We start from the raw sequence: 17005 nt of genomic DNA, 5'->3' as shown, positions 1-17005 counted from the left end.
AAAAAAATAACACGCGATAAATGTTATTTTAACTTAAAATTTAGAGTGGACTTTTTGGGACATGTAAAAAATGTTAACATTAACATTTTATTTTTTACTGTGTACAGAAAGTACACTGAGAGAAAAAAATAGTCATTTTTGGACCCAACCATATTTTTATAATTGCATGGACCAATATTGTGGTTATGAGAACTATAATATTGTTAGGTCAACCATAAATTACGTTGGAGGAATTATAAAAATATGGTTGGTTCCAAAATGACTATTTTTTTCTCTCTGTGTAGATACACGAGACATTTAAATAGCTCTATCTCGGAAATAGCGAGGAATAGGACATATATTCATTACGAACATTTTTGCTTAAAATGACCGATACTCATCTCCTAGAATATTGACCTTTCCTCCTGGGACACCCTGTATATGGTACGTATACTAGGAATCACTGATGCCAACCCACATAAATTTGTGCACATATCAACACATTTGTACACTTTGTATGAAAATGTGTATGTGTTCATATGGGGAGGCATCGGTGATTCCTAGTACATGTACGTAATATATTCTAGAAAAGAGATTCAAATAAAAGATACAGATCTTTGCTAGCGAGAAAAATCAAATACTTTCCCTCGTATTTAAATAACAATCAGAAACTAGATATATAATTTCTAATTTAGTTTATATTAAATCGGATAATTTAATATTTTATATTACATGCAAAATAAAGATTTTTCTAGCGCGGCTAAAAACCAGGCCATCTCTCTCGTATTTGAATAACAATTAAAAATTGGATATATAATTTCTAATTTACTTTATATTAAATCCGGCAAAAAAAGAGTTCGGAGTTTCTCTCTTTTCTCGCTGAAAATATTTCTGAATAACAGTACGTTCGTTTTGCGACGCAGTGTGAGATAATATCTCGTGTCTCACGCTTCTTTTACCTATAGAGAAGCTTAATTGAACATCTTTTGAATAAAATATTCGCATTAAGCGCCACTTCGGTCGATATGCGGTAACTGCAGCTGAGAGAATCATCGTTGTTATTAAAAGAACGGTCGTTGACGATGGAGTGCGATTGCAGCATCGCCGGCGCATAAATTAATGAGCGAATTAATCTGCCAGCGTCGAGGAGAGGTAGAATTCCCGTTTACCCATGTTATCTCGGCGAGACATACGTACGGGACATTAACGTCGCATTGTACGGTCGTCAGCCTCGTCCGCGACAAGCCCGCGTTTAATTTTCCGGACGTCCAGACCGACTCTTCGCTCTCCTTTTTTTTTCATCCACAGTGACGCTACGAAGAGAAATCTATTGGCCAAATAGAGAGAACGCAAAGTGTCGATTTGCCAGAAATGTCGTGAAAATTGGCTCTAAACAATTAAGTAATACCGCTCAATCCCGGACGCGATAAACGGAGGACTGCAATTTTCACTTTGCATTCCTATTTGCGGTAACAACAGTTTGGCGACGCAAACATAACGTTTCACCAGGCAACGATGATTCGCGCTCGTAATCGGATACGCCGCGCTGTAAAACGAAATGCGATAAGACGCGCAAATTCCGCGGTGACAAACTTTTAATTTCCCGGTGACAAACTTTTGAGGGCCCGGTTACCTTTGCAACCACGGTGGCAGAGATAATAAGCGCGATTTAGCGGCGGCCCGAGAGATCCGGCAATTTTTCGTGCCGTAAAACTCGGAGATATCGGCGCAATAAAGTCGAAATTTAAGAATGCGGAGCACCTGTTCGGGAATCGTCGTTCGTCCACGATCGCTTGTCTCTCCCTCGTCTCAATATGACGGAATTTTTATGTTCAATTAAGTTCGCTCCACCGAGATCGAAATGGCGCCGGGCGCGCGCACGTAACGGCCTCGTAAAATACGAAAATGAATTCCGCATTTTCGCCTCGCCCGCCGTTCACCACCGTTGTAAGCTGTTAAGCAGCTGTTACAATTACGATCGCAGATTTTCCGATTTTCGTTCCCGCAGCTTGGCGCGAAATTTCCCGTGCGAAGTAAATTTGAAAATTTACAACGAAAAACGACAAGTCACCAAAAGTACTCGTTAAATAACATTGAAACGTCCCATGAAATAAAGTAGAATGTAAAATATAAAATAAAATTAAAACGTAAGATTTCTCGAGAGATTACGGAAGAATAGTTATCGACCTCGTAAAATATACCGCGTGTCGTATAAGGGAAAAAGTGACTCGTCGCTCAACGAAATATGCATGTACTTTTCTAGTTAGATTCGAGAAAACGCGCCCGAGTGATTTCGTTGCGAAACTTTACGCGGAATTCTCGTGAACTTGAAAGTTTCCACGGGGCACATTCCTGCTATTTGCAAAGCCGGGTTAAGTAAATGAAATTCCGTGCGACTGCCGATCGCAGATTTTAACGAACCGAGGCGTGCCACTCTTTGACGGGCGAGCTGCGCGTAATGAAGAAACTTTCTGATATCACCATACGATTTGTATCAGGACTGCGCGAGAGTGAAATGTCTCGATGGGGAGGCGAGTTAACACCCGCCGCGACGGTAATCGTTTACCGGGTCTCGCTAAATAGATTTGTATTTCATTAGCTCGCCTCTCCTAATTTCAATCAGATAAGCGCGAGCTGACAAATCCGTTAAAATAATGAGCCAAGTAGAACGCGTTACGCGCGCGACGCGCGCCCTTAATTATAACGGCAGGCACTTTGACCAATTCCCAGAGTTGATTCTATCGTCAAATTGAGTCGACGAAATCGATAATTTTATTTACCACCCCGAGCGAATCGAGTCTCGGGCTACGTCTGCCTCAACGCCGGCTCTCCCCGTGCTTCCAGCCCGTACGTTATTAAGTTATCCATACATCCGTAAACACGTTAATCAGACGCGATTAACGTTTCCCGACCCGACATCGGCGCGTAACACCCGGCATCGTGTAACGGAGAGCCGCGTACAGCCCAGCCGAGCAAGGTAAGGAGAGGATGTCTCCTTGTAACGAGTTAATACCTCCAGATCGTTACAGCAGTTACTGCAAAGCCGGTACCTAATTAATCCGCTTTTGAAACGTTTTAGCGTACGGCAAAGCTACGGCGGCGCGAGCAAGGAGGCATGCTTCAAGGAGCCGCCCCCGGGGGCTACGTAAAATTATTAAGCGGACCCCCCTGGCTCTACTCCCCCGCGTCATCCCCCGAGCGTCTAGACGACTTTGGCGGGTGAGATTGACGCCTCCTTCATCTCTCTTAATTATTATTTCTTTTTCCACCTCCCGTCTCCCTTCAGAGGAGAAGACGCCTCCCCGTGCGCTCGCTAATGTACGTCTACGATTGCGTTTACTATTGGGTTTCCTTTACCTGCTGTGGGAAATCGTTCCTCCCCTTCTGACGCTGCGTCCAACAGTAGAGTGATTTATAATCAGTGAAAATATTCCCATACACTTACGTACATCGCATGCAAGCGCGAACCTCAAACGAAACTCGCTCGAAAGTCGCCCCTTGCCGGACACTCTCTTTCTCTCTTTGTTAATTTGCACGCTCGCCGGATTTATTATTGAAAATGATCTTTCCTCTCGTACGACTGTTATCAAGTCTGATGTTAAAATTAATTGACAAAGGGATACACGTCGCGGGATCCGAAGCGTGAAATTGCAGCTAATTTAAATGTCTACATAACTGAGCTCTGGATCGTCGTCGCCGGTCGTTTCAGGGGTTACGCAATAACGAGAAAGTCGAAGCTCGTACTTGGCGTGTGTAACCTCCGTTTCGTCCATTTGAGGGGTAAACGACCATCAACGAGAACAAGACTCGCGCAAAGTTGCGCGATCAGCGCGGGGCTCCGTACGGATAAATCGCTCCGCGAAATCCCGGTAGTCGCGGAACGAGGAGCTACGAGTCAATTAAGCGTGCACGAAAGCGTCTTTCGAACGAGTTTACGCCGCTTTTACCGCCCGTTGCCTTACGCCGGGCACGTACATACGCAATGCGAGCTTAGGATTCGGCGAGCCGTCGGCGGGCGATTCAGTTCGCGTAACGAACCGAACGGATGGGTTTCCGACGAGGATAAGGAGCCGACGAGATGTTTTTGCACGCCATCTCAGGCGTTATAGCGCGGGGAATATCCGATTCGCTCAACCGAGGCTGCTGCGCCGGTTTTTTCAGGAGACGAGATTTAAAAAGATCCGCGCAAAACGTTTAGGGAATTAATGAAATTGTTGGCAAAATTATTGAAGCATGTGCTAGGAATGTGAAAGAGCACTTTGCCTCTTAACCCTTTGAAGCACGGTGTAACGTGTATCTCGACTGATCTCTTCCGCGAGGTTGCATCTCGATTTCACGCAACTTTCGGTTTGGGTGTTTAAACGCTCATTCTGGTCCAGGCACGAAAAGCGGAAATCACGTAAAATCGAGATACGACCTTGCGAAAGAGATCAGTTACACCTCCCGAAATTCAAAAGCCCAACACTTCTTTCAGTCCGATGTACTTCATATCTAGTTTTTCGTTCGCTAATTCTGAATCCAAAATTCGAAAATTATCGACGACTAACTCATTGTCAGAATAGCAGCTCAAAGTTTTAATTAACAAAATTTTGTTTTTCTATAAGAGATATCCTGCAGTCAAGAAATCATTCCTGTAAACGACATTCCGAAACTAGGTACTGGGGGGGTTTTGAGATCACTGATTTCCAAGCTGAGGTTCAAAATTAAAAAATTAAAAAATCTAAGCTGGCGGATCCAATATAAAGAGTCGAAATTGCAAAGAATGCAATCGATTTATCTGAAACTCGGTACTCGCAAGTTCTTCAGGTTGCTGATTACACGATATGAGGTGAGAATTACAAAATGCATAATGGCGGGTCCAACATGGGTGTGCATTTGGTACACCAGAATCGTAATCAGCGACCCAGGAAGCCGTCACGTATTAAGTTTCCGAAAAATGGACTGAAAGAAAAAATGCTTCAAAGGGTTAAGTCAATTTCTATCCAACAATCGTTGCCGTCCTTCAGCTTTGTTCACTGCGCTAAATTGTACGACGTTACGTGTAGACATTTCAAATGAGCACTCCAGAGAAGAGAACGTGCCTTATTTATCTAACTATACGGATACATTCTGCAACGAAATTATCTGTTCGTTAGTTCTAATCGCTTTGGCTCCCAAGTAACTTTCTCTCCAGTACACGCGGCAGCTCTGCGATACTTTGACTGAGTTCCGTGGCAATTAATTAAGTGATACTTTGACGGTGCAACGAAATCAATAACATAAAGAGCAAAGTTCTACCGGGTTATCCCGGTACCTACACTTTATTTAGCTGTAAAAAGATTAAGTATCTCTTTCAACCAAAATAGATACGAATAAATTTATCGAAATGTAATATTCAATTCTTCTTCTTTTTCTTTCAAGGAATTATGCGCGCTGGCGCGTTGTACAAGTCTAATCTATCAAACGGGAACGGTGGCGTGCAAAAAGCTCATTTACCTCAACGTACGTCGTGGGTAAAAATTCATGCCATTTCTCATTTCGTCTTAATGCAGTGTAGTTACTATCGGGAAACCCAAACCCGTCCGTGAAATTTATTCACGATCATCGCCGGATGGCTCGCCGGGTATGTTCGATCTACGGCTCGCACACAGACGTCACACACTAATCATGTAAACCGCATTCGCCCATCACGGCGGACTCACGTTTGAGCTGGACGAAGGTGAGCTGATCGATGGCGCGGCGCAGCGGTTTGTCGTCCAGGGTGAGATCGAGCAACGGCAGACGGGCGATCTCCTGCACGCCCTCGGCGCCGCCCCAGGAGCCGGCGGCCGTAGCCGCCCGGACCGACAGCATGCCGCCGATCTGCAGGAAGGCCGCACTGTCGGTCTCCTTCAGCGCCTCGATGCAGAACGTGAGCAGCGCAGTGGTCGTCTGCAAATGCGTGGCGCATCTCGCCACTTGGTCACGCAGCGAGCGCACCCTGGCCTCCCTGGTCTGCCGGGCGGCCTCGATCAACCGTGATTTCCTCGCCTGCAGAAGACTCACCAGGTTCGTCACCCGATCCTCGACCTCCTCCTCGAGCGCCACGCACTCCTCCTGGGAGATAGCGAAATTGATCCGTTTTTAATTACAGTATCTAGAAGCGCCTCGATATAATATATAAAATCTTCTGTACACGACAGAATTCTTTCTGGCGAGAATCGAATACGCTTAACGCACAAGAAATTGTGATCAATGATAATAGATAGCTGTCGTTATAAAGTTCATATTTCACCTCTTTGGAAAAAGAACGATTGTAAGAATTTTTATAGAGATATAATTGAGAAACTTATGTTTCCGTAAAATTAATTTACCTTCGCAAAACTAGTGTTTCAATTTTTTCAAAAGTATCGCACATACATACACGTAGCGCACAGTGTTTTTTTACTTACGCACACACACGTATATACTGTACATATACGAATCTAAAAGACAATGGCTGTGCAGATATCGTGCGAGAAATCCGATATCAGATTCATCGATGCGCACATCCATGTATAAAGGAGGGAAAAATAAAAGACTATATCAAAAGAAATCTCATCTGGCGGCTTTTGAAGTTTGGTCGAGATTGTAAGCCACCTGGGAGGGGGGGTACCCTTTATACATTCGAATTTTCCCTTCGACCATCAGAGATGAATCCGCGCCGGTGTTCTATCCCGCGGAGAGCTGACGTAATTAACGCCATATCTTTTCGCAATTTCACGGCACCGTATCGCGTTGACGCGCCCGTCGACACGGAATTTAAAACGGGCGCCAAAGGCGGGCATACTCACATGTACTTTATCCGTCATTCCTTTGAGCCTTTGAATGAACTCCGTCGTCGAGCGGGCCCTCTCCGACAGCTGCTGCAGATTCTGCGACAGCTCCGTCTGTAACAGCAGAAATTCACGACACGTGAGGGAACGTGCGGTACTTGAAGAGGGATTCCGCGGACGTGATACGTGGACGTTTGCGCGACTAAAGGTACAGAACAAAATAAACTTGGTTCTTTCTTATGAAAAATATTACACCTAAATGATTGTAAGAGGCCGTAATATAAATTTAATTATACAATACGTATTAAAATACATTAATATGTACTGTGCAATGTGTATTTCAAAATGTGCATTTAAAAATATATGTACATGAATAAATGGATATTTAAAAAGATATAAGGCCCATTTATGGCCCACTTTATAAATTTATGATACACGATATGTGCGTTTTTGTGTGGAGACTAGAGATTATATGCCTGTATATTGGTAGATTGAGCTACCGGTGACTAATGAAGACGAATTATGTACAGCACAAGCGTTCGATGTTGGATCGATATGTCACACTGGTTCCAATGGATAAACAGTTCCCATATGTAGAGAGTTCGTACATCGAGTGCACCGTACATAGGCGTAGTCACGCTTTCGTGAACGAGCTCGTATTAAGTACATATCGTTGTTTGTTCAATAACGACACAAAGTGCTCCTCTTTCTCGATGCGGAAGGAGGGCACGGCGTTATTTCTTCCCTGGGAGAATCTCGGGAACCAAACTCGGAATATATCGTAGACAAACATATTTGATTGTAGCATTTCCCGACGTATTGTGCGATGTAAACAGAATTCGAGATATTATTTTCCATTCGAAAATATTAATAACACTACTAAGTCATGTCTTTAATATGTATATGAATTTTAACAATTCCTTAGTACGTGTTTAATTGACACAAAGTGCTCCTCTTTCTCGATGCGGAAGGAGGGCACGGCGTTCTTTCTTCCCTGAGAGAATCTCGGGAACCAAACTCGAAATATATCGTAGACAAGCATATTTGATTGTAGCATTTCCCGACGTATTGTGCGACGCAAACAGAATTCGAGATATTATTTTCCATTCGAAAATATTAATAAAACTACTAAGTCATATCTTTAATATGCATACGAATCTGAATAATTCCTTAGTAGGTATTTAATTGACGAACTTTTTTTTAAGAACGGACACAAGCGGAACGTTCGAATTTCGTAGAGGTGGTCATTACTTTCCACATCTTCTTATCAACGTTCCCCGTCTTCGTTCGTAAAACAGTTGAAAGTTGTTCCCGTTGTCTCAACAAAGTCAACCTCTTCTACATATTTATGTAAAGTACTTCGCCCAAGATTAATAGTATTACGAGGAACTTATAATCCGGCGCGCATTTACAATCGCGATTTAATTTATCATTTTACAGCGGATGAGAACGCGATGCCGTCAGCCGGCATCGCCTCGCAATATCGCGAATCGTTCCCACAGTTCTCGTTTATCATTTTCCTCATTTCTCGACTTTCCTCGCCGGACAATACCTTCAGATCGATCGAGCGAACGGACGGTTGCACTTCGTCGAATTCACCGGAGACCAACGCGCGTCGTTGGCAGTTTCCATTTAACACGACAATGTGTGCTAGTCGAAATGGGATGCGATCGCATATGCAGTATGCGCGCCGATACCCCCCCCCCCCTCCCCCGAACAGCGAACAGCGTCGGCATTCATCAGGGAAGACGCGGATTTACTCGTGCAAGTTCGCGATAAAGCCTCGACGGATTATAGGAAAATATCGGGCGGCGTGCAGCACGTTCGACGCGAACGTCATCCATTTCCTGCATTCTTGACTAAACGATTAGTGGAACCGCACGCGGGAATCTACGTGTCGCACGACTAATATTGACACGTTATACCTGCCTTTCAGATCAATGTATTTAATTTAACAATAACGCGGCATCGCTCTCGTTAGTTGAAGCTGCCTGGACCCGAGTCGAGTATTCGGTCCCGGAATGGGCTTCAATTATTCTATTCTGTCTTCACTTGGACCACGGAGTCGGTTTGAAACTCCAATTTGAGGCCCAGAGGAGTAAACAAAATTGTGTTTAACCTCATTCAAACCCTCAAAGGGAATGTAATAAAATATCCCACCCTCTTCGAAACCTCTTAAGGCCTGTGTCCACAAGGCTAGAGCTTGGTCCAAGTTTTAATCAATATTCCATAGAAGCTGCAAGTTGATTGGCTACGCATTTTTCGGAACTAGAACTTGGACCTCGTTTTAGCATCGTGGACACAGGCCTTTAGGCCGAAGAGGTTCTACCGAACCTCTGTTGATTACACTCGCATTGGTCTCTTTGCCGCTGAAAGGGAAACAGCGACTCTTTTCAGGCCTATCTGAGGTCAAAAATTCAATATTTTTATTTCGACACGAAGACCTTAATTTGACTTCATTGCTCCCAAGTGAAAAATTATACCAGGCTTAACTAAAGCCAAAATATACGACTCGGGGACACGCGTGTTCGTTTAAAACGATTTTCAACTCGTCGACGAAATAGACTCGAAACTGAACTTCAGTCGCACATGCCATGCGTTCCCGAGTCCCGTTTACAGGGAAACTCGTTACTTTTCTCACCTGCGGCATCGCGCTCAAGATATATCGAATTAATTATAGCGCCGACAAAAATACCACGTCGAGGGATTTCCCGTTCGGCCGTGCCGAAACGACGTGTCCCTTTGTACGTTTCTCTTCCTCTCGGTGTCTCCTGCGCGCCGAACTCGGCGGCGACGGTGTCTTTCCCTCGCGCTTTGGCGCGTATCCATTGGGCGCGACCGGCGAAATCTTATTAGCATGAAAAGAGCTCTCGGGGATTTCATCAGGGCGACGAGCTATCCGACCCCGTCTCCCCCGCAGCCGCGGGCGAGATGCTCCCTCGATCGATTATCCCGCGAACATCGCCGGAACTTCTCCGCCGGAGAAGTCAGTTGATCAACAAAACCCGCAAGCCTCCATAGTAAATTTAGATATTGTAAAGTTATCACAAAAGGGAGGACGATGTATTATGTTTCTCGATTAAAATGTGCACGACAACTAAATTGCGTCATAGATCTCCGGTAGTTGTCCACAAAATGCATTTGCGACGATAATACCGGAGGCTTACGGAACTTGATACGAATCTAACAAGATGGCTAAAAGAACCGTCGTCCAAATGACTCGTCTGGAATTTCTATAAATACAAAGGGCTATATAGAAGGGCGTTCCTTTAATGTTGACGTAGCCGGCTGCTCTTCCCGTTGCACAGGCGGGCAACACTAATTCCGGGGCATTTCCTGTGTCGTAACTTTCAAGAATAATTTGTTTAAACTTCTCGTTCGACGAGTCTAATGCGAAAGGCGCCCCAGGAATTGTCTCAGTTGTGGCAAGAGCTCGACTTTCTCGACGAATGTTAATTGGCCAGGAGTCGATCCACAAAGACTTCGTTAACATCGGCCAGCAACGCTCGTTATAACAGTCATAAAAGTTGGAAAGAACACCCAGCGAAACCTTAACTTCTCCGGAATGTGCCAACATATATAATACCGAGGCATTCGTAATAAAAAAAAAAGAAGAAGAAGAAGCAGCCTGAGTTTATCCAACCGGCGGAGATCACCGGGAGGAGACTTTCATCGCGCTGAATGAGAGCTTCGTTAAAATCCTAACGAACAGCACGCGAAAAGCTTATTAAATCTGGCCGATGCTTTTCAGCAAACGCTTTTCAGAAAACGTCGTATTTACAGGGCAAACGGTAACGAACGGAAAAAGGTGGAAAGACGTTGCCGGAAGGGCGCTCGCGCCGATTAATCCCGACGGGCGAGGCGTGCGAATGGTGCGACCGGCTCGAAAAAGAATATAAGTAAAAAGAGAAAAGATTAAACACACGGAACTGCCGGTGGATATTTCTATCGAGCGAACGGGGGGGGGGACCGATTAATCTTGCAATTATTCCCGCGGCCGCGCCGACCCGCGATCGTCGCCCGACCGCTTTCAATTTACATCGAAACGAGCGTGTCTCGCGAACGGCATGTACTGGAGATGACCCAAAAGCAGTCCGCCGCGATAATGGAATCGTGTCCTCCGCAAAGTTCCGGGCACCGAGCGCGCGGCTCGGATTAATTTTCGATTAAGCTCTCGCCCGCGTAATCGCCGGATCTCCCGGATCTCGGACGCGCGAATCTGGCCTGCTTTCGCGTAATTTTTCTCCGTTTGTCCTTCAAATATTAATCCATTAACGCCAGAAATCCGCTTACGGCAGTCGGCGAAAAGATAATGCTACTGGGGCCCTTCCCGTGTCGAAATTTTTGTACTATTTTGACACTTTTAAGGATAATTTACACCTACTTAGCTGATCTATACACCTACATAGACCAGCAATAACCTACTTTGATGACATTATATTTTCTTACTCCTCCCTTGAATCTTTAATTCTGAAAGCAAAGTAGAAATTTCCGACACTATCAGTTTTAAAGTAGGAGTAAATTTTGTACTTGCAGTTCGACCTCTTTTACTGTCTTAGGTCCTACTATTTAATAGATTTAAAGATTCAACATAGGGCCAAAATTTCGACTCGGGTATTTTTCAACTTGTTCGCAATTTTACGTACACGTACAATGCGAGCGGCAAAAATGCGCATACGTTTCTGACACGGTATTCTAGAACATAATAAATGTTTAGTATTCGCTTTTGGAAACGTATACGCTTTCCATTGCACTGATTTATGTTTGGCAACGTCGGAAAATATCTGTATTTCCTACAAACATTGGTCAGTCTGTTTTCCAAATTTATCAAAGAGGTAGGAAACGTAGATATATTGATTGAAAAGGTACCTCAAATGTATTTACAATTTTTTAATATCAGCGATAGAATAAAATTAAAAAAAATGCCATCAACATTTCTACGATTTTGTGGTTTTGCTGACATTTATGTATTACATTTTTAATGACTTGTTATTGTGATTTACAATGCGTAGGTCAGAAAGGAAATGACTGGAATAAGATTATTTGTAAGAGTATAAGAAAGAACTTGTGCGTTATTCGTACGTTTCAGTCCTTTCTTTTCTAACCTATAAGATTATTCTCATATATTCATATGTCTCAAACAACATGCGTGTCCAGAAGACATCGCAAAGACATCTTTAAGAGCATGTAATATTTTCTAAATTTATTTTTTAATCATACCTCTTTTACGATGGTTACGATCCAATATTTTTATATTTGGGTCGAAAAATGGTACGTTTGAATATTGATTAATAAATTCAATAAAAAGTTTCACATTGGATATTTTCATACGAATACCTGCGTTTGGCACGCATTGGCCCTCTTCCCCCCCCCCCACCAAATTAGATTGAAAGAAACTGCAGGTATTTATAGGAAGAGAAATCACTCCGTACTCGTTAATGAGAACAATGGCATAGCTACCAACGCTCGAGAGAAAGCGCTAATATGGGAAAAGAGGTCAAATAACACCCACTGATGTCCGAAAGATGCCTAGTAATCCCCAAAGTCTGTACGCCACAATGCCCTCAGCGGTTTACCCCTCGGCTTGACGACATTAATCGAGAAATACTCAAAAGACGTGAGTAATAATTCTACGTCCGAGCTCTCGATTCACAGAGCTTGTCAGAGCACATTATCGCCATAACGGCGAGCCAAAATAAATTTTTGCCCCCAAAGTTCGCGGAAGTATCTCCCCGTTGCCTTGGGCTGTTCTCCGCTCGAGTCCCTCACCGCCCGCGTGCACACGCGTACAACAACGGCGCCCACGTGCGCGTACGCGCACCGACACAGACGAAAAGTTCGCAGCGGCGATTCGTGCTCGAGCGTAATTAAGTTACTCCTTTCGAGTTAACGTCGGCCGCGCCCGGTAATTTCCGCAGTTTTCAGCGCAACTTTCCGCCAAGTTCGAGTCGCGCGCGCGAGGCGACCGCCACCCGATAGAGAACGCCGCGAGATTGTTCCCGACATGCGGTCCCTTTAACGCCCCCGACCCTTTGTTATATTAATTACCGCAGTCACCGCGTTGTACACCTATAAAGGGAAGCCGCGAGGGAGGGACCTTGTCAGATTCGCGGCGGGGCCGGCGCGATCTCGCTTTAATAATCGATCCTTAATACTTTCGCGCGGTTCACGCGTAATTTCATTAAAGTCCGCCAAGGCACCTCAGCACTTCCGTTACTTTAGCCGAGCCGCGGTTGGAAAGAAACGAGGGGAGAATCCGTCCGAATTTAGGTATACCAAATCGAATTTAACAGTGCCAGGATTTGGGTGCGTTCTCCGTTCACGTTTGTTGCATTAACGGAGGAAAGTCCCCTATTACGAGATAGACTTCTAATATGAGACAGTAGGCTTTCAACATCCAAATCCAATCAATCGCAATCATCTTTTTTCGCGACGATTACACGATCCAACAATGAATTTTCCACTAACCGGGCTTCAAGGCAATACATTCACGGTAAAACCAACAGACGACGCCTATTAATTTAGCGAAAACACCGCTGTATCATATTAGGAGCTTGTCTCATAATAGGGGACTGTTCTCTATCTAAACGTTTTATTTATCCGAGCCGCAGGCAATTTGTTATTAATCCCATATCTGTACGGCCGATATTCCTCCAAGAAACATTAATATTTATATCGGCTGCTGACGCAGGGCAAAGGGTTTAATATACTTATCCCGTTCGCGCGTCACTTTTGCATGGTAAAAATTCATCTTTTGAAGTCACGGCGGGAGAAACGCTAATAAACAAATATTACGCGATGATATATTCCATTTTCCGTCGCTTAAATTATTCGGCCGTCGTGTAATCCTGCGCGATACGGCCTCCCGACAGAGAATACCGTTTCGCGCGTAGAGTACTATGAATTTTCATGACTCTTCTTTGCCCGGGAGTTTTAATACCGGCTTTTGCCAAATAAAACCGGGCGCGAGGGCCAAAAAGTCGCCGATCGCCGCGGAACGATTCTCCGCGCGCGTGGACGAGCGGGTCAATTTTCGCCGAGATAACGCACGTCTAGCCGCAGCCCAGAATGCACTTGTTAATTAAGGACGCCAATCAAACCGTACGATGGCGCGGGCATAATTACGAAAGTCGAGGGTGCTCCGTAGCGACCCTCGAGGCGCTTTCACGCGGCGCAACGTACCAAAAGCACCCTTGCACTTATTAAGCTCGAGAGTCCCGCCATTGTTTCCAAGATCGATCGCGATCTGCCTGGAACACTTGGGGATCTCTCGGACCCGGCTATTGTGATGCAACATACCACCCGCCGTTTGCTACAACGGCGCGACGCGCGGGTTCCATTTACGATGTCACTCTTATGCACTCGACCCGAATACTCTTACACCAAAAAATACTCCCTTTCCCCCCCCCCGACCTATAACAGCGGAAATAAAATTAAATCGGGCAAACTCACTCTCCCCGATAGAGTCAGATATCGGAGAATTATCCGTCAAAGTATGAAGTCAAAGTTAGTTAGCGCGGAAACGAAGTTACCATAAAACGGGAGTGCATTGGCCGCGCAAGTGCGCGCGATATTAAGTTAAAAAGTGCCCGGGTGCGCATTTTATCCCGGGTATAGCGTTAATAGAGCATGCGACGCGCGGGCGCGCGGAAATATACATATATTTCCCGCCGCACCTGACTGCAAGCGTCGCTTCGTCACGTGCCCCAAGCCGTTCGCCGAAATGGAAGCGGACGGCCCGCTTTTATCGCCGTTGTCCCTCATTGTCTACGCCAGGCGTGGCCCGATGTCGTAGAGAATCGGTTTCGTGTGCCGGAATAATTGGTCACTCGAATGCACCCCCTTCCGTGGGCCTTCATTTCTAGCCTTCCCCACCCCCGTCCTACCTTTCACGGTGAGATATTCATTCTCGCGCGCATATACATTTCGCCGTCCGACGTAAGATCGCGCACGAGCCCCGTTATCATATAGTCGCAGCCCACGCGATTCGCCCCTCGACTCAAGGGCTGGATGGCGCGGCGGGAAAGGCGAAGATAGTGCCACCCTTCTTGTACAGGGTCATCTGTCTGAAGTGATTTTCGCTGTTCACTCGGGGGCGAAAGTAGCGAAGTACGTTGGAATAGATTATTTTCTGAGAGAGTGGGTGTGAAGATAAAGTGGAGCGGGAGGGAGGACGATCGAGCGAGTACAAGGTATTTCCAGCGGAAAATGTTGTTGTTAACATTTACGCGACCGGCGCAAAAAGTGTCGAATAAAATAAAATCTGACACGATGGCATTTCAATGAAATTTCCCTCGGCATTCTTCAATCTGCCAACCACCCACTCCGCCCACCAATATCGAGCGAGCTGTTGTAACTTAGACATAACGAGAACCGCGTTACGTCGATTTTCGAAATGATACACCGGTTCCACCCCGAGGGTACCATCCTGCGCATCCATTTATCGTCACGGAAGCTCGTTTATCCGCGCCCTTGCCGGAACGTGCTCGAGCCGTAAGGGACGAGCAGGCTCGCGATGGATACCGCTCTGCGCAAACACGATAGGTCTATCGCCGCGTAGATGCGCCGAGCTCGCGTATGAATGCACACGCGACACCGAGGCAACACGCACGTCGAATGAGATCTGAGAGAGAGAGAGAGAGAGAGAGAGAGAGAGAGAGAGAGAGAGAGAGAGACCGATGCACCGAATTAGTCAAGGGTGAAGATCGCTTTCATTATTACGCGGATTTTCAAAGATTCATTATGTGACACTCTTGATATTTCATTATTTTGATTGCTGTGTTGCAATCAATTGCAATTTTATCACGTGTTACGATTCTCCCTGTCTTTTATAGACGCATGAGTGTGGATAAGAAATCTCGATGTGAACCAAATCTCACTGTCGGCCGTGAATAAACGTCACTTCATTTCGATTCGTTCTGTCTTCTTACCTTTATGTATTTTCCTAACAGAGATCCTTCTTTCGTAGTTACTTTCGCGCCGTTTGTATTTTACGATGTCGTTCCGCGATGAAGCGTTGTAAAACAAGAAATGGGTTGCGGGATTCACGGATAATTTCAAGTTCACCATGAGTCGACTGTTAAAGCGCCATTATGTTCCCTACGAACCGCGCCAAAAACGTTGCTTGCTTTCGTTGCACGGGGCGCGCATTGCACACCCTTGGTATACAAGGAAAGCACCCTCTCTGAATTACTGCCTCGCGATCACCATCGGGAGACCCTGTCAGACCTGCCCCCTTTTCCCCTAGTCACGGTATCTACGTTTTTTAATCAACTGCGAAGCAAAAACCTCGTCCCTTCTCGCAAACAACGCGTCGAAGCGCATAAATGGTGATGAAGGTGTATAAACTCTGTGGCTTTTTTTCCCAGCCAAAATACATGCTGCAATTTCGCAAAGGCACAAAAGATATTTTTCCCTTTTGATTTGAAAATTATTCAAGCGTAGATATTATTGTTGTGAGCCCTTTAACATTGTTATTCGGTCATTAATAACAATTTTAGCGAGACATGTATATTATCCTCGCTAAAATGAACTCCAAGAGCAAATAATTTTACGAAACATCGTAACATTCGCATACAAAGTGTTCACCAAATCTACTTAACGTATTCACGAACGACACTGCAAGGAAGAAAGGGATAAAAAAGATAGAGAGAGCGAGCAACAATATGATGATGCAGGATCGGACGAATATAAAAGAGGAATCCACGATAGCGCGACGACGAGACAATTTACGTCCATTAGGAAATGTCGTGTTCTTTTAGCAGGATGAGCGAAAAGCAAGGGGGAACGCGAGGGAATACGGCTAATACCCCCATGCAATCCACTATCTGCAATGTCTGGCCGACCGCAATGTTATACGCGACGGAGCCCCTTTTAAATTCACTGTTGCGTTGCCTCGACATTCCCGGCCGATTGTAAACCCGCACATTTTGCGCTGACCGTGACCTCTGCAACGGAAGCATACGTCTGCGAACGTGGACTAAACAGCTAAGTTACTTCGTCGTAGCTGCGCGCACGAGACCGATTTTTAAACTCGGCAAATCGATCGGTCTCTTTCGCAGGTCGTATTTCGGTTTTACGCCATTTCTGGTTTCTCTGCTCAAACGCTCATTCTGGTCCAGCAGAAAAACCGAAAATTACGCAGAATCCAGATACGACAGTGCAAAAGAGACCGAAACAGCGTTAAGGTATTTGCAAGAACTTGCAAAGTGTAATTTATATGCGGAGAGAATTTTCTCTTAAAACTTATCCTG

The 17005-nt window shown here is 45.2% G+C and overlaps 1 protein-coding gene across 1 annotated transcript in view; it reads right to left on the bottom strand.

Moving 5' to 3' along the window:
• LOC105568214 (E3 ubiquitin-protein ligase TRIM9) overlaps window positions 1-17005 on the bottom strand; it is a gene marked incomplete at its 5' end in the record, with an annotated part of 109873 nt that overhangs the window by 18596 nt on the left and 74272 nt on the right. Inside the window, 2 exons of the mRNA XM_012023687.1 lie at window positions 5661-6054; window positions 6771-6866. Coding sequence (XP_011879077.1) covers window positions 5661-6054; window positions 6771-6866 — 490 coding nt within the window. The remainder of the gene's footprint in view (window positions 1-5660; window positions 6055-6770; window positions 6867-17005) is intronic.

This window comes from Vollenhovia emeryi, unplaced genomic scaffold, assembly GCF_000949405.1.
Source record: "Vollenhovia emeryi isolate VEMERY1.0 unplaced genomic scaffold, V.emery_V1.0 DF939131.1, whole genome shotgun sequence".
NCBI lineage: Eukaryota > Metazoa > Arthropoda > Insecta > Hymenoptera > Formicidae > Vollenhovia > Vollenhovia emeryi.
The sequence above is the reverse complement of the archived record's forward strand: the minus strand, read 5'-3'. Positions and strand labels throughout refer to the sequence as shown.